The sequence below is a fragment of the Symphalangus syndactylus genome, chromosome 18, assembly GCF_028878055.3.
Source record: "Symphalangus syndactylus isolate Jambi chromosome 18, NHGRI_mSymSyn1-v2.1_pri, whole genome shotgun sequence".
Taxonomy (NCBI): domain Eukaryota; kingdom Metazoa; phylum Chordata; class Mammalia; order Primates; family Hylobatidae; genus Symphalangus; species Symphalangus syndactylus.
In genome coordinates this window covers 65607806-65630207 of record NC_072440.2, presented here as the reverse complement: position 1 = coordinate 65630207, position 22402 = coordinate 65607806, and the positions used below count along the sequence as shown (strand labels likewise).

Genomic DNA, 22402 nt, shown 5'->3' with positions numbered 1-22402 from the left:
TCCTTCCTCCCTCCCCTCCCCTCAGGCCAAGCATCAGGAAGCAGCAGTGAGCAGAAGGTAGCAGCCCTCGCCTTGTCCCAGCCCTTCCTCAGTCCCAACTCTGCCACTCCAATGAGGGGTCCCGGGCACTGGGCAGCCATCCTCCTCTCCCCAGTCACCAGGTCCATGCTGCTGTAACTGTGCACGTATCGCTGCTTCCCAGACAGCCTCAGCTAACTCAGGCCAACACTGCCCAAGAGGATGCTGACACCAAAGTGCTAGTTCCCTGGCCCAGTGCACACCCCCAGGACCCACCAAGCACCACTGAATAGTGGCAGGCAGATGCCCTTCCCAGACCCCACCCTTCTAAGACTTAGAAGCCATGTCACTTTGCTAGAGAGAACAGCCAAAGCAGAATATGGAGGTCCCACACCAGAGTTTTCAATCAAGCTTTTAATGAAAAGATCATAAAATAACAGTTTCTCATTGCTGTACATTAAGACTGCACACTTCTGAATGGAGAGATCAGTCGTTGGTGAATTGCTTTTCTATGACACTGGGCAGCTGTGTAGCTGCAGCTCTGACCTGAATTTATACAAACTCTCAAGGGACACGAACTCAATGTGACGAGTGACAGCGGCGGTGGCCAGTACAGGAGTGCGATCCTGGTGTCCCTCCCCCATTCCGGGAAGGGCATAAAACAAAACATGATCCCTCTTCCAGTTCCAATTAAACAAAACAGCTATAACCCCATCCCTCCCCCCTCCCCTTCGAGGTATTTGCGAGAAATGAGCCAGTGCCCAACCTGGCCCCCCACTCCCCGCCAGGGTGGAGGAGGGCAGAGGGAAGCTAGTGATGGGTGGGGTAGAGAGGCTCCCCTCAGCACCTGGCCCCACAGGGCCCGCCAAGTGGAGGGTGGGAGCCCTGGGGATCCTCCCTGCCCCAGTGAGGTCTGTTATGCAGCATTTTTGAGGTCAATAAATTACAGCAATAAATAGCAAGGTGAGGTAGGGGGAGGGGGTCCTGGTAGAAAGTTAAAGTGGGGTGACTGAAGCCGGGGCATCCTAGGAAGGGGGTCCTGGGCAGCCTCAGTTCCCACGGCTCATGCCCACCCCCGCCCCGGTGTGGAATGTCAGACTGAGGCTCCAGTTAGGTCCCTCCCCAGCCCCTCACTCCTAGCATCTGATTCACAGGTTCAGTAACATCTACCCCAACAGGGTTCTGGGAAATAGGAGGACCTTGGTCCCTTTAGGGGGCATGCCAGGGCTGAGAGCCCTGGTCTGCTCTAAGGCCTGGCACCTTTGGCTTTTGTCCCCCACGCCTGGGGGGTGGACGGATGCAGCCTCCTGCTCCCTGAGCCCTGCCCTCTGGCTGCCCAGGCCTCACCCCAACTCAGGATGGCCGCAGGAGGGCAGGGGGTCAGCCTGCCCAGCAGCCCAGCCCGGATCGCACTCCTGCACAGGGCCTGAGGTCCAGTGAATACTGACAGATTGGGGGAGTGGGTGGGCGGCCCGGTGCCCCCGAGTGGTGATGAACGGGAAACACACACGGCTGCCTGAGGTGGGGAAAGTCGGTGAGGGTCCGGATTGTTCATTTCACAGGCTGAGGTGTATGGCTATGCTGCGAGTCTCTGAGATTCTTATTTGCTTAAAGGTTCATCTTTTCTCTTCCTTTTTTTTGCAATCCTGGAGGAGCCCTTGCTGGGGCTCGGTCCAGCGGGAGTGTGCAGTGGCGGAACCCGGCCTGCCACCCGCTCACTCGCCCCAAGTCTGAGAAATAAATACATTCATCACTGCACAAACATATTGATACAAAAACAACACTGTTAAGAGTGTTTGCACCGTCTGTTGGTAAGGGCCAGACCCAGTCAGCCCCTTCCGCTGCCTGGGGTGGGGTTAGGGGGTCCCCAGGAGTGGGGACCCACAAGAGTCGACTGAGCTGTGCAAAGGTCCCGGCTTTTTGGCTTGAGTGGGACCCCTCACATCAACCCATCCCCAAGGGTCACGGGCAGAGCAGCAGGGGGACCCAAGCCCAGACTCAGGTCCTGTGGCCAGAACTGATGGCCATCCCCACGTAGGCTAGCTGGTCAGGACCAGCGTGGTCCGGCCAGAGGGCCTTGGGGGCTGATCAGCACGGGCCCAAGCTCTTTGGTGCCAGCTGGGCTTGGAGGGGCCCTGGGAATGGGGACGAGGGCTCAGGTGACTCCAGGGAGGCTTCCAATCCCTTCCCCAGCCCCAGGGCTACCCTTCTCTGCCCATGAGCCACTCCAGGGCCAACTCAGAAGGGCTTCCAGCAGCAGGGGAGGGTTCCCTGGACTGGCCTTACAGCTGCTGAGGTCTGAAACTGTAAAAGCTTATGTAAACAATGAGATAAATATATTAGTATCTTTTTTCTGAGCCCATGGAGGTTCCATACTCATTCAAAATGTGCTTTGGTTTAAAAAATAGGCTTTGTGAATTTGGGTATGAGCTTATTTTTCTTTTTTCTTTGTTTATCCTCTCTTTCCTACATGATATCTGCTATTTTCTGATTCCTGTTTCTCCGAAACATTCAGGAATTAAGTGACGAACGCAGAGAACTGTAAGCCGCCTTGGCCTCCAATAACCCAGTTTCCTTGTGAGGCTCTTAACATCTCCACACACACACACACACACACACACACACACAGTCGCACACACCTGACGTGGAAATCAAAGGAAAAAGAAAACAAAGCCAAATGTTGTGTTAATCCCGCCCCGCCCCACAAACCCTTAAAGTCTTAAATAGGAAACTAGTGTTCTGCTTTCTCATTAAAATACAGAAAAGTCTCGATACAATACTAAGGTGGGTACAATACTATGTCGCACAAACGTCGTTGAGTGAGGGGCCTCTGCTCCCAGTCCCTGAAGTTCTGCAAAGGAATCACCTACTTTTACAAGTCACCTCACAGATGCAGCTGCCCACAGCCCGGGAGGCCACGCACACGGCCAGGCGCATGCACATTTCCCGTGCGGTACAGACTTTGTGTCGTGTGGCTTAAGTGCTGATGGGGTGGGGTGGCGTCAGGACAGCAGGGGCCCCCTCACTGAGTATGGGTGGAGTCCACGGGCCTCGTCCCCCCAGGTCCCTAGCCTGACTTGCTGGCACCTGAGACTCAGGGTCGTCCTCTGTTTCCCACCAGGAGGGAAGAAGGGCTGTCTCAGGCTGGGATCGCCACAGGGAGGGCTCAGCCAAGAGCCTCATCTGCCCAAGCTCCCTCACCCACAAAACACGCCACTCACCACTTGGGTCCCTGAACTCAGGCTCTGTTTTTAGCTGGAGGGTCTCTAGAAGGGTGGGGGTAGGGGATGACTGTATTTTTTTGGTCTAAACTTAAAACAGGATGAAAAGAGAGAAAACAAACAAAAAAAAAAATTGGTGAAGCAAGATGATGATAAAGGCTGCCAGCCCAGCCACACAGCTTCAGCTGGCTGAAGACAGTGGCACTGAGATCAGCAACCTGGGTCTGGCCTTGAGAGCCCACTTCAGGGCCCATGAAGTATCTGAGGCTGGCTGAGGAAGCCCAAGATGAGGGGCGAGAGGTGGGCCACTAGACGGTGGCCGGAGGCCAGGACTGCTCAGGGAAGTGCCATCCCTGTTCCCTGGGGAGCCCTGTGGTCAGCTCTCTCAAGCTCAAACTCTTGCAGGAATGGAGGGTAGGAGTGGCAGGATGAGGGTTCACTTCCGCCTCACCCTGGCCGGGAGCTGCGAAGACCTGCCACCCTCCTCATGGTTCCCCTGTCAGCACCCAGTGCCTGGCTCCAGGCTGGGGCCTGACACCCCTCACCTATACCACAAACAGACTCGTGTGCCCAGGGTGCCAGGGTCCCCTCGGGGTGGATGTGGCCCAAAGCTCAAAGGGAAAACCCACAGGTGAGCTGCAGGCACTGGGCCACTCGGCGCCCTGCTGGCTCCTGCACACGACTTCCTGGGTGCTAAGCGGAGGAAAACAAGAGTGTCAAGGGCTTCCACTGCCAGTCACCAACATACTGTTGTCATGAATTCAAGAGGTAGCAAAAGGTCAGAAGTCTTCACCTTGTTCAGTGAGGAGGGAGGGAAAGCGAAACATCTGCCCATGCGTACGGCACACACCACACACACAAACACACATACACACACACACACACACACGCGCGCGCGCGCACATACACACAAATGAAAACAAGAGTACCAACGGCCCCGGCATCGAGTCCAGCCTCCCCCCACCCCCCGGAATCCCAGACCTTCCAGTTCAAACAGTCACATAAACGTTACACTGGTTTTTCTCTTAATAAAAAACAAGTACCTCTAAACAAAGAATATTCCTTGGAAACTACAGGAAAAGCACTCTCTCCTGAGGCAGCCGAGGCAGGGCTCAGGGACCAGGGAAGCCTTTGGGCAAGAAGGGCTTCTGGGGCCTGGAGAGGTGGCGCGCCGACACCCCTGCAGCGCCAGAGCCGGGGGGACGCGCAGGAGGGCCAGCAGCCCCTGTTACATTCAGTCTTCAGACCCAGGCTCAGCCCCGGAGGGGGCGGGAAGAAAATAAGCTATTGTTTGTTTTGGTTTAAAAAACAAAAATCAAAAAGAAAAATAGAGGAACAGATCAGTAGGAATAACAGCAACACAGGCCCAGAGGGCTCTTTAGTTGTAGAGAGGTAGGCGGTGGGGTCACCCTGACTGTCCCAGCGCCAGTGAGCAGTGCCACCCTGGCTCAAGAAGGGAGAGATGTGCACCCCCAGCACCAGTTCCCTGCAGAACCAGGGCTGCACGCGCCCGCACAGACACAAGCACACGTGCACACACACAGACACGGCTAGCGGGGTGAGGCCTGCTCCCAACACCACCCTGGCCGTGGCCAGCGTCCCACTGCCCTCTTTCTCCAAGCCGCCTGCAACAAAGGGACCAGGTCCCAGCGAGACCCACGTGACCCAGCCCACAGGCCTTGTGGTGGCCCCCGCGGGGAGCTGGGGTCCTGGGTGGATGGGGAGGTAGACGGGCTGGGACCCCTGGCTTCCCTCCTCTCGGCTCTGCTTGGTACGGACTGTCCATTAAAGCTCTGGGTGTGGGCAGTGGGGGCCAGAGGGGCCACCCGGAGCCTCCACTGGACCCAGGGTCTTGCCCCTGCTACTGCATCACCTCGCTTCTCCTTCCATGGGTTCCCGGGGAGCAAGGTGGCAGAGGGCGCCCGCGGGTCTTTGGCTTCTAAGAGGGGGAAGTGTGCATGCGCAGGTGGCTGATGAGGTTGCGCTGCTGGGTGAACTTGCCCCCGCACAGCTGGCACTCGTAAGGCTTCTCGCCCGAGTGCACACGCATGTGCTCCGTGAGGCGGTACTGACGGGTGAAGCGCATGCCACACTCATCGCAGGCAAAGGGCTTCAGGCCCAGGTGGCTCCGCATGTGACGCGTCATGGTGCCGCGCTGCGTGAACATCTTGCCACAGATGTTGCAGGGGAAGGGCCGTGTCAGCCAGTGCGTCTTCTCGTGCTGCCGCAGTGTGGCTGGGTCCTTGTAGGTCTTCTCGCAGACCGAACACTTGAAGGGCCGGGGCTCAGCCGCGTAGGCCGCACTGGGTGCCGAAAGGTCCTCGGCCTCCTCCTCGGCGCCCCCACTGCCTGTCTCGTAGGCCCCCTCTTCCTTGATGAACAGCTCTTCCTCCGTGTGAGTCTCCACGTGCGCATTGAGCTGCTCGGAGCTGGGGAAGCCCTTGGCGCAGGGGATGCACACGTACAAGTTGTCCCCGTAGGACACCGTCTCGTAGCCCTCCTGCCGGTACATGTAGTGGGCGCTGGTGTGGCCGCTGCCCCCCTCACTCCCGCTCTGCGCGCTGTCTTCACTTGCATCCTTGCCGTTCTCCTCCTCCTCCTTGCAGGGGTAGGGGGGCTCCCCATAGGGCCCGCTAGGGCCAGCCCCACCAGCCAGGATGCCATTGGGAACCCTGTCCCCGACCCCCTCACCCTCCTCTCCCGGGCAGGGACCCTTGGGCCCCACTTCTCTCCGCTCAAAGGGGGAGCCAGCCACAGGCTCCTTCTTGCCCCACTCCTTCTTCCGAGTTGAGTGCCGGAGGCTCTTCCGAGACTGCCCGCCAGGCGCCTCCAGCAGGCTCAGGTGGTTGTCCTCAGCCCCCTCCAGATCCATGGGCTCATCGGGGGTGCCCCCCAGCTCAGAATAAGAGGCACTGTTGGCAACGGGAGGGGCAGAGGCCGCAGGGGGTGAGCCATGTTGGCTGTCGCTTAGCTGGGCTGGGTCATCGGGAGTGAGGTGGGGACCTGGGGTGGCAGGGGGCAAGGGTGGGCTTTTCTTGGACAGGTCCAAGCCCAGCTCCTGCTCGCAGCCCCCGCTGCTCCCGTTGGTGCTGCTGCTGCAGCCCCCCAGGCCCGCCTCCCCACCAGCTGGGCAGATAGCCCGGCCCAGACCTTGCACACTATCCTGGTTAGAGCCACCAAGAAAGAGCTCATCGTCTGAGCCTTTGGCTTGGGGGAGCTCCTGGGGGGCGTGGGCCCCCTTACGCCCATCCACGAGACCCTGATACCGAGCTTGGATGACAGAGGCCGTGGACAGCCGCTGGCTGCGGGGGGGCCGCCCCATGCCAGCGGACCCCGCCCGCGCAGAGCCAAAGGGCTTGCCGGCTCGCTTGAGTTTGCGGCGGCAGAGGGCTGCCAACTCGGGCAGCTGGAGGTAGCTGGCGGCAGTGAGGAGGGTGCTGAAGTTGGGCTCGGCTGGCTGGTTGCTGGGCAGCAGCTTGCCTGTGTAGATGAAGTCCAAGATCTGCTGGAACACCGTGGAGCTGACCATGTCTGTGTCCAGGTTGATGAGGTTGTCGTGCAGGACCAGGGACTTGAAGTAGATGCTGCTGGCGGCCAGGACGTTCTTGTGGGCCCGGAAGATGGAGTTCTCCACCATGATGATGACGTCACACAGGAAGCCCTTGGTCCTCTGCTGGTTCAGCTGCAGCAGGAGCTGCTTCGAGTGGCTGGGCAGCTCCATGTCGGGCCCCATGTCCCCACGCCCTGCCCACGCGCACCACCTGTGGGCAAGAACAGGCATGCACGCGTCAGATGACTGGCACACTCGGAACAGGGCTCTGGGGCAGGGTGGGGCTCGACGAGGCAAAGGGCCTCAGAACTGACCCCACAAAGGGCAGCAGCCCCTGCGGCATAGTACACGGCACATAAGCCCATAATGCCCACCACATGCAGGCGCAGTATACGTGTCATCTCACTGAGGACTCAAACTGAGAAGGGACAGAGGCCCCTGCCCCATTTGCACTATATGAGAAAATGGAGATGGAGGGTGATCAGGCGACAAATAGAGAAACTGGGGTTTGCATTTGGTTTCATAGCCCGGGCTACTGTCTCTACACTAAATGAAGTCGATCACACACCCTCAGGGACCAGAAGGGGACCCAAAAATGACCAGCAGATGGCTTTAAACTTCGGGAAGCAGAGGCCTCCGTGAGAGGAGCTTGTCTTGAAAGCTCGCAAAAATCCCCCAAAACTAAATGGTGGTTCCTTTTGAAATACAGCAGGGCCCATATCAAACTGCCAGCAGCCTCTGGTGTGCAGCCTCGGCTCTGCTGGTATGCCTCCCAAGCTACCAGAGAGGCTGACCAGGCTTTGCCAGAAGTCATGTTGCTGCCTCCCAGATGCTGCAGCCGGCCTGTAGCCAGCCCCGCCTCTCCCCAAGGCCCTGGGCCACCTCGCACTCTAGGTGGGCACCAAGTGCTGCCCTGGCCTCGGCTTCCAGGTGCCAAGCAGGAAAGGTAGCTTAGGCCAAGCACCTGGCACCACCTGAACCCTCCGGCATCTCTAGAAAGGGCAGCACCATCTGGGCCTAGGAAAGGTAGACAGCTGGCCTCCATCACACAGACTGGCACAGGCACTGAGATCAGTAAGCAAGAAACACACCGACACCGCTGGTCTCTGCAGGAACCCTGCCAGCCTAGGTGTGTTTCTGCTTATGAGGCAGCAAGACATGGGGTTCTGAGAGCGGGTGCTCCTCACCCACGCTTCCCATCCCCACTGAGCAGCCTCCTCTGCCATGGACCAGGCACCCCACAGTGGGAGTGCAAGGGCAGGGCAAATGGGTGCACAGTGGGCACCAGATGGACCCCAGGGGGAGGAGGGAAATGTCCCTCCAAGGGCAGAGGCAAGGACTGTGGCCGGCGGTATACAGAATGACTCTGGAATGCTTTGAATGACTCAAAGCCATCCTCAGCCCTAAGCCCAACTCCCCAGTGAAAAACGCCGTACTCCCAGCTCCATCCTCTCACCCCTACCAGAGTCCCTCAGAGAATGGCTCAGAAGGAGGGTGCTGGGGAAGGCATGCCGGTGTCCAGGTGGCAACCTGTGCCCCAGATAGGCTCACAGGCTTCCACAGGGCAGGGGGCCAGTGGAAACATGAACTTGCCTCATGGCTGACGGACAACCGAGCAGGGGGGCCCACAGGCAGCTGAGCCTCGCAGTTCAGGGTCCACTCTCTCAGCAGCTGAACTACTCTGAGCCCGCCGCCCTCTGGGATCTACTGCCCCTCCCAGAGTGTCCAGCCCTGCCTCCCAGAGCAGAGGCCTGGAAAGGGTCCCACCCTACCCAAACTTCTCATGACAGAAACTCTCCCCAGCCCCATGCCTACCCCTGTTTGCAAAGACAAAGGAAAACCCTAACATTCACAGGCCCCTGAAGGTGCCGGAGCTCAATGTGAACACACAAGGGTGCAACACAGCCTGGAACACCGCTGGCACTCAGAGCCTAACAGCAAGAGGCAGCAAGCACCCACCAGGGGCTCTCTGCCTAGCATCCCAGCCCACAACAGCTCAGGAGGGTGCTCATGGGCTGGAGACTTCATGAACCAATCATCCTCCACTCCCTGCCCCCTCAATCCACCAGGCAGGGACAAAGAGCCCCCAAGGTGTGGCTTCCACACTGGGCCCCAGTAACCTAAGCCCCTAGAAAACATCAGTGCCGGCTCTGCCAGCGCCCAGACACCTGGTACCCCGAGACTGGCAAGGGGACTAGAAGAGGGCAGTGGCCTCCAGGCTCCCTCCACACTGCCCAGTGCTATGTGCACACAAAGGACCACGGGTCAGACAGAGATAGAGGCCGAGCTGTGGGGCTGTGCGCCACCCAGAAACTCTGGGGAAAGGGGCCAGTGGCGGTCCTCCCTCCCCTGCACCTCACCGGAGTGCCAAGGGCCCAGACACCATGTGAGCAGCAGCCAGCCGGGGGGGGGCCTCCTGAGAGCGTGGCCTTCCTGGGGGTGCATCAATGCCTGGTCACCTGGGGAAGAGAAGACGAACACAGTCACCCAGACAGCCATCAGCGAAGAAGGGAGGGAAGGGTGATGAAGGGAAGCACCTGGAGGTCTCTGGCTGGGGCACCAGGGGCAGCCCAGCAGGAGACTGTGGCCACAGAGCCTGGTAGCTGGATCTGACAGCCAGGAAGAGTAAGGACCAGGGAACAGGTCTAGGGAGTTCGGTGGGTGCAATACCTGCCCCTCTAACACATACAGGAGATTAAGGACACCCAGGGGCCACCTAGGCCAGGAGGCGCTGGTGGCAAACACACAATTCTTGGCCTGCGGGTGTGGTAGCAGGAGGCCTGGGCAGGGCCCTTCCCAGGCTGGCCACATTTACATAACAAAAGGTCAAAATTGGAGCCACTTGTGCAAGGGCTATTTATAAGAACCAGTCTCAACCGCTTCTGGCTCCCCTGTTCCTTCCCTTCCTGATCTGCTCTCACCCCCTCCCTGCCCAGAGGGCCCAGCCCCCTAGCCCGCCTGGCCTGACCACATGGCCTTCCCTCTCCAGCGGTTTCACTGCCTAAGGGCTCGCCCAAGCTGCAGGCCTAGGCTTTCAATACTGGCCCACCAAAGCCTTGGGCAGCTGCCTCCAGGAAACGATGGGTTCCCTCCCACCCCCAGAGCTCTGGGTCCTGCGGGAGGTGGGATCCTGAGGTGGTGGGTCTTTGCACCCCCCACCTGCCAGTCTGGGCCCCCACAGAATAGAGCCGGGGTCGGGGAGGGGGCATGCAGCGGCCCGTCCTCGTTTCCCCTTCCCCCACTCCACCCCCAGGGCCAGGGAGGCTCAGCAGGTCCCTCAGGAATGTGACCAGACCCGGGGTGCCGGCCCAGGGCTGGGAGGCCTAGGCTGCAGCCAGCCAGCTGTCTCTCCAGCCCCTAGTGCAGCTCCCCTCTGGGTGGGGGGTGTGAGGGGAGGGGTGCATGGCTGGTCCAGGACCCCACCAAAGGCCCAGAGGCCAGCAGAACCAGCTCTGTTGGCAGGAAGCCCAAGGGCGTCCACAGTTAGCAAGGGTTGGGCCCAGTGGGCTAACGCTGGGATGAGGCCAGTAGGGCAGGGGCCACTGAAACACTGGCGGGAGCAGTCGAAAAACTGGACAGAGGGTCTCGGTGGCACACTGGAGACAATCAGATACTACCATCCAGCTCTGTGCCACTTCACCTGCTCTCCAACCACTGCCCCTCAGGACCCAGTCAACCAGAGCCCTGTTGGGTAGAGCGCACGCCAAACTCTGCAGCCAGGGGTCACCTGACCTTGCCAGAGGCCAGGCCAGCTACTGGATGCCACGCAGGGAGTGGGTGGCAGAATAGGACTGGGGGGGCACCTGAGTGCCGTTGGGGTGGGAACACCCTCCATCAGTGCCCACTGCCTAGCCCTGACAGGCACTTCACAAGCCCAAGGCTAGGACTAGGTCTCCCCACCAAGGAAGGATGGCCCCAGGCTGGGTCAGCTGTGACATAGAACAGGGCAGGGCTCCTCCCTGAACCCTCCACTTGAGGTAGGGAGTGTCAGAGCCACCTGCAGAAAGTTCACAGCAAGCACAATGCCACCATGCCTGCCATCCACACCAGCTGGGCCGAGTCTGGGCCACGTCTAGGCCAACACTGTGTCTGCAAGCAGCAATGCAGCCTCACCCCATGGCGGGGTGGGGGGGTGGCACATGCCATCCTGCAGCAAAACCCCTACTAAGCACTATTCTTTCCTTCTCAGCCACAGAGCTCTGCCCTACCCGTTCACCGCTGGACATGAAACAGCAAGCGTCTATCCTGGAGGGCTCCGCCTGGGGAGTACCAGGTAACTAGAAACACAGCTCTGGGTGCTAGCCTGGATCCTGGTGCCCAGCCCTGGAAGCAGCTGACTGCAGGCTACGATGAGGATGCCACCTAGCACCCAGCAGCCCCTGGCAGCAGGCCCGGGCAGCATGCCTATCAGCCCCAAGACTAGCACGCCCAGACCTGGCCTACTGCCCACCCAGAACGCTGGCTCCCAGGACGCCCAGGATCTGAAGCAGTGGAGCAGCAGGCCTGGGCTATCGGGGCCAGCTGGGCATTCGCCTAAGGCTGTGACCCGTCCCCTCCCTGGGACAGAGCCTTCAGGGGTCCAGGGGAGAGGCAAGAAGGGTAGCACAGAAACTATCTCCCCAGTTAGGATCCCTCAGCTCCAGGATTCCCCCTGTAGGTGGACTGGCCCCAGCTGGGAAGGGCAAGAGCCCCAGCAGCTGGAGGGAGGGCCAGTTCTCTCTGCGGAACCCTGAAGGTCTGCAGGAAGGAACACAAAGCCTCGGGGTTACCTTCCCAGGCCGTCTGTTAGAGCAGACACACGGCCCTGTTTACGGAACAGCCAACACGCAACTGCTCTCCTTTCCTTCCCCTCCCAGTCCCTGCCACAAAAAAGCCAGAAAGCCATGTCCCCAGGGCCCAGGCAGGTGCTAGGGGGCTGGAACAGCACTGAGATACTACAGCCTCTCAAGCCAATGGTGGCACATGCCCAAGCTCTGTAGAACTGGGCCAGCCACAGCAGCCCCGCCCCTGCTCTGTTCGCCCTCAAGGAACTTACAGTAAGGCAGCTGCTTGGCAAGGCCCAGTCAGAGCCTACCCGGCCCAGGAAGTCCATTCTGTGGCAAGAAAAACCTTGGGGACACACATACCCAACTGCTAAATAAGATTATCTCTGGGAGTGGGATTATAGAAAAACCATAGTATCTATATGTTATGTTCATTTCTGTAATATTCAACATTTTAAAAAGTATTACTTTTTTTTTTTTTTGATGGAGTCTCATTCTGTCCCCCAGGCTGGAGTGCCATGGCGATCTCGGCTCACTGCAAGCTCCGCCTCCCAGGTTCACGCCATTCTCCTGCCTCAGTCTCCCGAGTAGCTGGGACTACAGGCGCCCGCCACCACGCCCAGCTAATTTTTTTGTATTTTTAGTAGAGACGGGGTTTCACCACGTTAGCCAGGATGGTCTCGATCTCCTGACCTTGTGATCCGCCTGCCTCAGCCTCCCAAAATGCTGGGATTATAGGTGTGAACCACCGTGCCCAGCCAAAAGTATTACTTTTTTTTTTTTTTTTGAGACGGCGGAATCTTGCTCTGTCACCCAGGCTGGAATGCAGTGGCATGATCTTGGCTCACTGAAAGCTCCGCCTCCCGGGTTCACGCCATTCTCCTGCCTCAGCCTCCCGAGTGGCTGGGACTACAGGCGCCCGCCACCATGCCCAGTTAATTTTTTTGTATTTTTTTAGTAGAGACAGGGTTTCACTGTGTTAGCCAGGATGGTCTCGATCTCCTGACCCTCGTGATCCGCCCGCCTCAGCCTCCCAAAGTGCTGGGATTACAGGCTTGAGCCACTGCGCCCGGCCAAAAGTATTACTTTTAAAACCCTAAAAATACAAAGGGCAGAAATGATGCAGAGACATGGATGAACCTCACAGTCGTGGCACTGAGTGGAAGAAGCCTTTTGTGAGAGTACAGACTGCATGACTCCATTTACATCAAGTTCTAGAATAGGCAAAACGGACTGAGGGTAAAAACCAGAGCAGAACAGGCTGTGAGGGACAGGTGATGACTGTCCAGGATGGGGCGAGGGACAAGTGCCCACTGCTTGGCCCTGACAGGCCTATCCAGGATGGGGCATGAGGAACTCTTTGGGGTGAGGGCAGCTCTCTATCTTGCTGGGAGTCTGGGTTAAGGTAAATGAAAATACAATTTTAGGCCCTTAATTGCATGTAAACTTTACTTCCAATGAAACCTCCACACAGAGGCTTTCACAGGTCATTCTCATCTCAGAAGCTCAGCACGATATCCTGGAAACACCACCGGCTTTTTCTGGGCACTGTTGTATGCCCGACCATGTGCTATGTCACTGGACCCTCAGGGCCACCCAGGAGCCTGTGTGTTCTGTCCATGTGATGAGGTGGGCCCCTCTCAATCTTCACACAGCACAGCTGAGCCTCAAACCCAGCACTCACCCCGACCTCTCACCTCCCCACAAGGTAGGAAAACCTGGGGCTCAAAGTGTGGAGGGACATGTCATCTGCAGCCTTGGGCACAGGCACCCCTTCCCACTAATGATTTCCAGATCACCCAGGGGTATTGGTTCTGCCTCAATTTTCCAACTGGCACAGAGACCAAGGGCGACGGGGAAGCAGCTTGGAAGGGCAAAGACACCACGGTGGGAACAGGTTCCTATCCCTCCCAGCTGCTCCCCAGCTGGGTGGCCCTCAGTGCATCTCCAGAGGGCAGTCAAAAGCCCCAGGCCAAGACCACCCTGCACTCTGGATCCCTCTACTCTCTCACCAAACACAGACCAGCCAAATAGCCAACGGGGATGGCAGAGGCCAGGGCACTGTGCACCCCTCGCTGCCTCCTGACACTCAAAGCAGCCCCCTATTGGGGGACCCACTAGCCCATGATCCCATGCGAGGTCAGGCCACACCTGCCTGAGTGTGGAGCCTCTGGTCAGTCCACGTGGCTGCAGGGGCCCGTGGGGAGGCTAGAACAGGGTCACCTCAAGGCCTTTCCTCTAAGCACCCAGCAAAGAGCAGGAGAATGTGCTCTGGTCAGCATCTTTCAAAGGCCAGGAGAGAGGAGGTTTTCAGATCAAAGTGATCCCTGCTGAGGCAGAAAGCAGAGAACTCCAGCCCCTATTCTGAGAGGCACTGCCCCAACCCAGCCTGGACACCCACCTTGCCTAGAGCCTTGGCCTCCAAGAAGCCAGGCATTCAGAACTGCTCCAGGTGCTGGGCCTCCACATGGCTCCTTCTGGAGGCCCTGCCTCTGGGAGACAGGAACACATCTCACGCCCACGTCCAGGCCCACAGGTGGGGGTCAAACTCAGGGTGTGGTCTCAGCCACATGATACCCCTGCCTTCAGACTGAAACTTCTGGCTCACGCCCAGCCAGGAGGGAGGCCTGGGGAGAAGGGTGAAGACCAGGAAAGGGCGCCACCCCAAGCAGGCCACCCTGCCTAGCCCTCCTAGGATCCTTCTCATCCACCTTCCTCCCTGGAAGCCATCCCTTACTACCAAGAAAGGGTCTTCCTGCAGGAGGCCTGGAGCTATGCTGGAGGACTGGAGCTATGCTGGAGGACTCAGGAGAAGCTCCCCCCAGCCCACCCCCAAGGAGCAGCACCTTAACCACCTCCCGGCCTAAACAAAAGTAACAGTGAAATGAGAACCCTCCAGCTGACGCCAAGACAGCTGAGAGTGAGCAGAGCCGCCCACAGCCCGCCCGAGCTCCGCTGTCAGGTGGGAGGGACACGCATGCCAGGCTGAGAAGCTATGCTGGGCAGGGCAGGGCCACCAGGCAACTTCCACATCCCAGAGGTCTAAGTACATCCGACCAGGGTCAGAGAGAGCCCCAGACTTGCTGCCACTGCTCCGAAACTTAAGTCTAAGGTCAGCATCTGCCCTGGTTCCAGACCAACCCCCAACTATAGTCACCTCATACTTCAGGTGTGGCCAGGACAGATGCAGCTGCAATGGGTGGCCCTGTGTGAGCTCAGCCTCTTCCCAGGAGCCCCTAAGCCATGGGAGAGACTGCCTGGAGGGCACAAGGCAGCCAGGCAGGAGGCAGCCAGGATCCAGAAGTGCCCCAAGGCCCAGCCCCTGGACACACCAACCAGCCCTGCACAGTCACAAGCCCAGGACTTTGTTCATCCTATCCCCATGGCCTGGAGTCCTCCCTGAGGAAGCCTTGGTAGACAAGAGATAGCTCCAAGGGGCCAAGGCTGCACCTCGTCCACCGCCACAGCCCTGTATGAGATGGCAGCCTACGTGTGGGCAGGTCTGATCTCCTCAATCTTCCCACAGGCCCAGTGAGCGGGGCGTTATCTCTGCAGTTTCAGATAAGAAATTAAAGGTTCTTGGGGGTTAAGCAACTTGCCCAGGGTCACAACAGCATGTAGGTAGCAGAGTGAGGACCTAAAGCCTGACTCCCAAGTTGTAGTCTGATGACCCCACCCTAATGCAGGCAGGGCCAGGGATGCCACTCACACAGGGCTTCCAACTGCCAAGCTGCTTGGGGGAGCTACAGGAGGCACCGCCCTCCATGCACTGGTGTGCCAGGAGAAGGGACTCCAGTCTGCACCTCCACCCTCACTCCCCCAACCCCCAGTACCGCCTGCCTATCCACAGCAGGGCCTCACCTGGGTGTATTCTCCCAAACTCATTGTGAGGGCATGGGGTCTGCCCAGCTCCTCCACCAGAAGTGACAAGGTGGGGGCCCCCATGCAGCCTGCTTTGGAGGCCCAGGCTGTGCTTGCTGCTCCTCTAGGAACACCCCCACACTCCATGACCTCCTTCCCTGTCCCTCCAGGCATGGGCTGGTGGTGGGTGGGGCTCACTGCTCTGGGCAAGCCCAGCCATGTAATTCAGCCCAGACCTGGATGCCAGCCAGCAGCTCCTGGCTGTCCTCCCAGACCATCCTCCTGGAAAGCAACAGGCTCCACAAATGCCAGGAGCCCAGCTCTCTCCAACGCAGCTTCTACAAAATAAACACTCGGGTTCCACTCAACACATCGGTGATGCAGCGACTGGGACCTGAGGCTGGCCTCCTCCTTCTCTGCTCCTCAGGCCAGCCCTGTGGCCTAGAGTGAGGGAGGTAGCATCCACCCCAGCCCAGTGACTTTCCCAAGCCCGTCCTGAAATGCCCATGGGTCCTACTGACGACCTCGTACTGCCCACAGCAGGGCCAAGCCCTGCATGGTCCGAGCCATCCGCCCATGTGTATTGTCCCTTCTGAGAGGTGAGGAAGCCCAGGCTAACACCCCAGCACAAGGAAAAGGCTAGAATGGGCTGCTGAGAGGAGAGCTGGACTGAAGGTGCCTCCAAACTGTGCTTCCCCAGAAGGTACAGCCTCAGTCCCCTCCCTCTCCTCATCACTTCCGGGTTTGGAGCCAGCAAGGAATGAGACCAGAAAGACCTTGGAGACCTGCAGCTGATTTCCCCTGCTAGTGCTGGCACCAAGGAGGGCCCCAGGCCTGGCACAGTCTGGCTGAGAGTTCTGAGACAGGATACTGGAGAGAGGCAGGGGAACATTACTTTAAGAAGCAGAATAATGGCCAGGTGCGGTCTATAATCCCAGCACTCTGGGAGGCTGACGTGGGTGGATCATGAGTTCAGGAGATCAAGACCATCCTGGCTAACGCTGTGAAACCCCGTCTCTACTAAAAATACAAAAAATTAGCTGAGTGTGGTGGCGGGCGCCTGTAGTCCCGCTACTCCGGAGGCTGAGGCAAAATTGCTTGAGCCTGGGAGGCGGAGCTTGCAGTGAGCCGAGATCGCGCCACTGCACTCCAGCCTGGGTGACAGAGTGAGACTCTGTCTCAAAAAAAAAGCAGCAGAATAACAATTTAAGGTTGTGATAGTGACTACGAATGCTGTGCTCACCTCCAAACTCCATCCCAACACCACCCTGCCTCCCAAGAGGGGCCTGAGCATGGGGTAAAAGGCTCGCTGGCAGCCACAGAGCAGGAGCCCATGCAAGACCACCAGAGGATGTGCTGCTGCTGTTCCTGGTAGGTGAGGAAAAAGCAGGAATCTGGCAGGCATGTATGTCAGGAGGCAAAACGGGCCCTGTGCTGGTTTCTGCAGTCCTCTCCAGCCCACTTCCCTGCTCTTCTTGCTCACTGGCCATGACCCAAGAAACAGCAGCAGCACCACCAGGGATCTTGTTAGAAATACAGATGCTCAGACTCCATCCAGCCCTAACCAACAGAACCCTGGGGGCTCAAACGCACAGTCAAGTCTGAGAAGCTAGGTTAGAAGTTTTTTTCCTTCTTTTGTTTTTACCTGGACACCACTGATTGGAAAGCTCTCTACAGCCTGAAAGCCAAGTGCTCCACAAGGAGTAAACGCTCAAGGGATGGGCATCAAGTGGAAGGAGAAAGCCCCCAAAACGAAGATACATGTCCCATGTACACAAGCTCACAGGCTGGTGAATACAAACGGTAGATCTAGAACGTGCCACACCAAGGCTGAGTGTGTTACCACAAGTACCAGAATGGTGACCACGCCGGAGGGTTCCACAAACCCTGATCAAAGAAGCAGGCGTGAGTGGCAGGCAGAGAACACAGCTCTGTGTGGCAGGGAGGGAGGACAAGCAGTGGCAGCACAGCAGACAATAGGTGGAAATTCTACATGCAAGGCACTGAATGGGCAAGGAAAGCCTGGGCCGCCCAGGTGGAAGGGACTATCATGATCATCTCTCTCACCCCAGGGACACCTTAAAAGGAGGTAACCAAGCCCCAAAGGGAGGCACCCAGCACAGCTGAGTCACAGAGCTGCAGCCATCCAACCCACGGCTCCAGGAGAGACTCTCCAACTTCACAATTTCAAAATCAACCCTAGCAGCTAACAATTTCTTAATGCCAAGTAAAGACTAGAATTAGAAACAGAAACCCTATCATCTTCTACTATCATTACTTCATAAAAGAAAACATTTCAATGATCGAAGAGCAGGAAGAACTACGGGCAGTCCTGGACCTATGCAGTTCTCCAGGCCTGGCAAAGGCTCCGAGGCAACCGGCATTAAGGAGCCACTGCACCGTCTGTACACAACACCGCCTGACCCCCTGGGCTGGGACAAGACTGAGATGACATGCTGAAAGGGAATCAGAAAAAACAAAAACACAAAAATTCAACAATAGATACTAAAGATGGGATTTTGATTAGCCAAACAAAGACTAAAAGAGTATCTCCCAGGGATGAAAGGGAAATGGGGATGTTTTTAAACAAGACCAGGACTGTTCCAGAAAGAATAAGAACGTTAAAGCTCATCAGGAAAAAGGTAACAGCAAATGTTGGCCAGGCAATAAGGCAACCAGAAGTCTCACATGCTTTATAATTTTTTATTTTTTAGAGAGTCTTGCTGTGTCACCCAGGCTGGAGTGCAGTGGCAAGATCTAGGCTCACTGCAACCTTCGCCTCCCAGGTTCAAGCAATTCTCCTGCCTCAGCCTCCCAGGTTCAAGCAGTTCTCCTGCCTCAGCCTCCCGAGTAGCTGGCATTACAGGAGTGCAGTGCGCCACCACCCGCAGATAATTTTTGTAATTTTTGTATTTTTCGTAGAGATGGGGTTTCACCATGTTGGCCAGGTTGGTCTCAAGTCATCTGTCCACCTCAGCCTCCCAAAGTACTGAGATTACAGGCATGAGCCACCGCATCTGGCCAGAAAACTCACATGGTTTAGAAAACCCTTGGATGGCACAATCTAAAACTGTGGGCCCAAGGCCGGGGGTGGTGGCTCATGCCTGTAATCTCAGCACTTTGGGAGGGCAAGGTGGGTGGATCTCCTGAGGCCAGGGGTTTGAGACCAGCCTGGTAAACATGGTGAAACCCCGTCTCCACTAAAAATACAAAAATCAGTCGTGCGTGGTGTCAGGCTCCTGTAATCTCAGCTATTTGGGAGGCTGAGGCAGGAGAATCACTTGAACCCAGGAGGTGGAGGTTGCAGTGAGCTGAGATTGCACCACTGCACTCCAGCCTGGGGGACAAGAGCCAACTTCATCTCTAAATAAATAAGGCCGGGCGCGGTGGCTCACGCCTGTAATCCCAGCACTTTGGGAGGCCGAGGCGGGCGGATCACAAGGTCAGGAGATCGAGACCATCCTGGCTAACACGGTGAAACCCCGTCTCTACTAAAAATACAAAAAATTAGCTGGGCGAGGTGGCGGGTGCCTGTAGTCCCAGCTACGAGGGAGGCTGAGGCAGAAGAATGGCGTGAACCCCGGGGGGCAGAGCCTGCAGTGAGCCGAGATCGCGCCACTGCACTCCAGCCTGGGTGAAAAGAGTGAGACTCCGTCTCAAAAAAAAAAAAAATAAAATAAAATAAATAAATAAATAAATAAAGCAAACAAGCTAGCTAGCTGTGGGCCCAAAAACTCACCCAAGGTATACGCCAACAAGAATGCACACGTATGCGCACCAAACAGGCAGGCACGGTCATGAAGGCCCAACAGTGGAAAACGACTCCTATGCCCACCCTGAGAAGGGACAGCTGCAGGTATAAAAGACTATGATCCAGCAGTGAACAGGACAGAACGTTTAGGTTGAACTGTATGAATTTACCTTTTAGGGGTAAAAAAAACAGCTGACTGCTGATAATTTCACACGGTTTGACTTACAAACAACACAGATGAATCTCTCAAATATACTTTTGAGCAAAGATGCCAGAGCCAAAAAAACTATTACAGTTCCATTTGCATACATTCAAAAGTAGGCAGCACTAATCTTATGGGTGGGGGTTGAGAGTGACTAAAAGCTTCAGGATACATGAAGGGCTTCCAGGGTTGTGTTTCTCACTCTGGATGCTAGTTACAAGGGCATAATCATTTGTGAAGAACTCTCGGGAGCTGTGCACACTTCTTACGTAGGATGTCCTTGAATTCAATACAGTGCACAGAAACCTTCAGAAGGGAAGCAGAGATCAACTTCATCCTGATCAGCAAGTAGACTCAGTCCAGGCAGCAACCTCTCCTAGACCCCCAACCAATAACAACAACACAGGAGGCAGAATATTGGCGGGACAGCGGGCAACGCGGCAATGTCCACGATGCAGTGCCCATCCTAGAGGAGGGAGCTCACACAAGCCAGCCAGGAGCCCACAGGAAACAGACTACTGTAAATCCTTATTAAAAGCAGACTCATGTCTGCTATCTAAAAGATAAAAACCTGATAACGTTTTTAAGTTGTCCTAAGGTCCAACAGACTTTTTTTTTTTTTTTTTTTTTTTTGAGACAGTTTTCCTCTTGTTGCCCAGGCTAGAGTGCAATGGCGCAATCTCGGCTCACCGCAACCTCCACCTCCCGGGTTCAAGCGATTGTCCTGCCTCAGCCTCTCGAGTAGCTGGGATTATAAGTGTGCACCACCATACCTGGCTAAATTTTGTATTTTTAGTAGAGACATGGTTTCTCCATGTTGGTCAGGCTGGCCTAGAACTCCCGACCTCAGGTGATCCGCCCGCCTCAGCCTCCCAAAGTGCTGGGATTATAGGCGAGAGCCACCACACCCAGCCCCAGTTGACACTTCTAAAGGAGAAGGGGTTCTGCAAATCCTGAAAGGCAAGCCCAGGAGAAACAGGAAATCTGGGAGCACGGCAAGCGAGGTTCAAACAGGACACCAAATAATTCCCAGCAACCGCCTCCAGCAGGTTCTGGTGGCAGCCAGGTAGGGCAGGAGCCGGCTGGGCATATCAAAGGGAAGAAGCCAAGAAGAAAATGGGCGAGGCTCTCAGGGATTTGGGGTCAAAGGAAGCCGCTGGGAGAAGGAAACAGCCCACTTGCTCCTTCATATGTAATCAACACACAAACCCCTCAGTGCCTAAAATGGCTCAGGAGCTACAGCCAAAGATCAAGGATCAAGTTATTTTACTCCAAATAAGAAAAAAAAAAAAAAAGTTATACATTCAGCATCCATTGGAAGTTTTGTGATTGGAGACAGGGTCTTGCTCTGTGGCCCAGGCTGGAGTGCAGTGGTGCAATCATAGCTCTAATTTCTGGGCTCAAGGGATCCTCCCACCTCAGCCTTTTGAGTAGCTGGAACTAAAGGTGCATGCCACAATGCCCAGCCAATTTTTAAAATGTTTGTAGAGATGAGGTCTCACTATGTTTTCCAGGCTGGTCTCAAACTCCTGGGCTCAAGTGATCCTCCTGCCTCAGCCTTCCAAAATGTTGGGATTACAGGTGTGAGCCACTGTGCCAGGCCTTAAAAAGCAATTTTTACAGATAAAATTGGGCAACTGCTATGGAAAATATTACAATCTATGGTCCTGTGCCTGAAAAGCCTCCAAGTGTGATACTTTATAGAGAAGAGGTCTCTCCTGTCCAGTAGGTAACTTGAAAGTGTCTAGGAGAGGGCCAGGCGCGGTGGCTCACGCTTGTAATCCCAGCACTTTGGGAGGCCGAGGTGGGCGGATCACGAGGTCAGGAGATCGAGACCACGGTGAAACCCTGTCTCTACTAAAAATACAAAAAAATTAGCAGGGCGTGGTGGCGGGCGCCTGTAGTCCCAGCTACGGGGAGAGGCTGAGGCAGGAGAATGGCGTGAACCCGGGAGGCGGAGCTTGCAGTGAGCCAAGATTGCGCCACTGCACTCCAGCCTGGGCGACAGAGCGAGACTCCGTCTCAAAAAAAAAAAAAAAAGAAAGTGTCTAGGAGAGAAGTGCCCAAAAACTCAAAGAATCAGAGAGGGATCCATTCAGACTCGGGGAGAAAAATGTCCACAAGGTTTCACTGTACTTCTAAACTGAGTCTCAGTGGTGCATTAAGAAATTGGATTTACAGACAGAAAACAAAATAAACTGGCACTTCTCTGCCTCAAGAAGCACAGGTTGGGGGTGAAAAGTCGGCTACTTAGAAGGCAGCAAAAACAAAACCCAGAAACCCACCCAAATGCTCACTGCCAGCAGGACAGGTGATTATGTGTGGATGGTGCCACCTTGGACACTGAAATGGAGAATGGGAACGCAGGAACTGCTGCTCCTGGTGTCCCAAGAGTGCAGAGCACCTGGCTTCCAGCGAACTGAGCCAAAATCATTCACAGTTTCAGGATCCAGACAAAGGTGGGAAACTGACAAAACCCAGCGAATGGCTGACCCACAATTCAGAAGACTGTTGGCTTCTAGAGGAAAGTGGGAACAAGCCAGGGAGAAGTGCATGGGGTGTCCCAGGAACTTGGGAGGCTATTTCTTATGTGGCCACGAGGGAACAACGGTGTCTCGCTTACTGGGACACCCACGATTCAACCAATAGTGAGTTTACCCTTACTTATCTCTCTATTCTTTAAGATTTGTGCACACACGTATATACGTGTAATTCACCTTTGGTTTTTTTTTTTTTTGAGTCTTCTTCTGTCGCCCAGGCTGGAGTGCAGTGGCACAATCTCGGCTCACTGCGACCTCTGCTGCCCAGGTTCAAGCTATTGTCCTGCCTCAGCCTCCCGGGTAGCTGGGGATTACAGGCACCCGTCACCACACCCAGCTAATTTTTGTGGTAGAGATGAGGTTTCACCATCTTGGCCAGGCTGGTCTTGAACTCCTGACCTCAAGTGATCCGCCTGCCTCGGCCTCCCAAAGTGCTGGGATTACAGGCGTGAGCCACCATGCCCAGCCTATTTACACCTTTGTAAATAGCTTCTTA

General features: G+C 56.3%; 1 protein-coding gene across 3 annotated transcripts in view; it reads right to left on the bottom strand.

Moving 5' to 3' along the window:
• Nucleotides 1-417: 417 nt before the first annotated feature.
• Nucleotides 418-22402, bottom strand: part of HIC2 (HIC ZBTB transcriptional repressor 2) — a 35231-nt gene continuing 13246 nt past the window's right edge. For all 3 annotated transcript variants that reach the window (XM_063623583.1, XM_063623584.1, XM_063623585.1), the window contains exons 2-3: nt 9150-9248; nt 418-7000 (exon numbers count right to left, since the gene is read on the bottom strand). In XM_063623583.1, the coding sequence (XP_063479653.1) occupies nt 5179-7000; nt 9150-9175 (1848 nt within the window). In that variant the 5' untranslated portion in view covers nt 9176-9248 and the 3' untranslated portion in view covers nt 418-5178. The remainder of the gene's footprint in view (nt 7001-9149; nt 9249-22402) is intronic.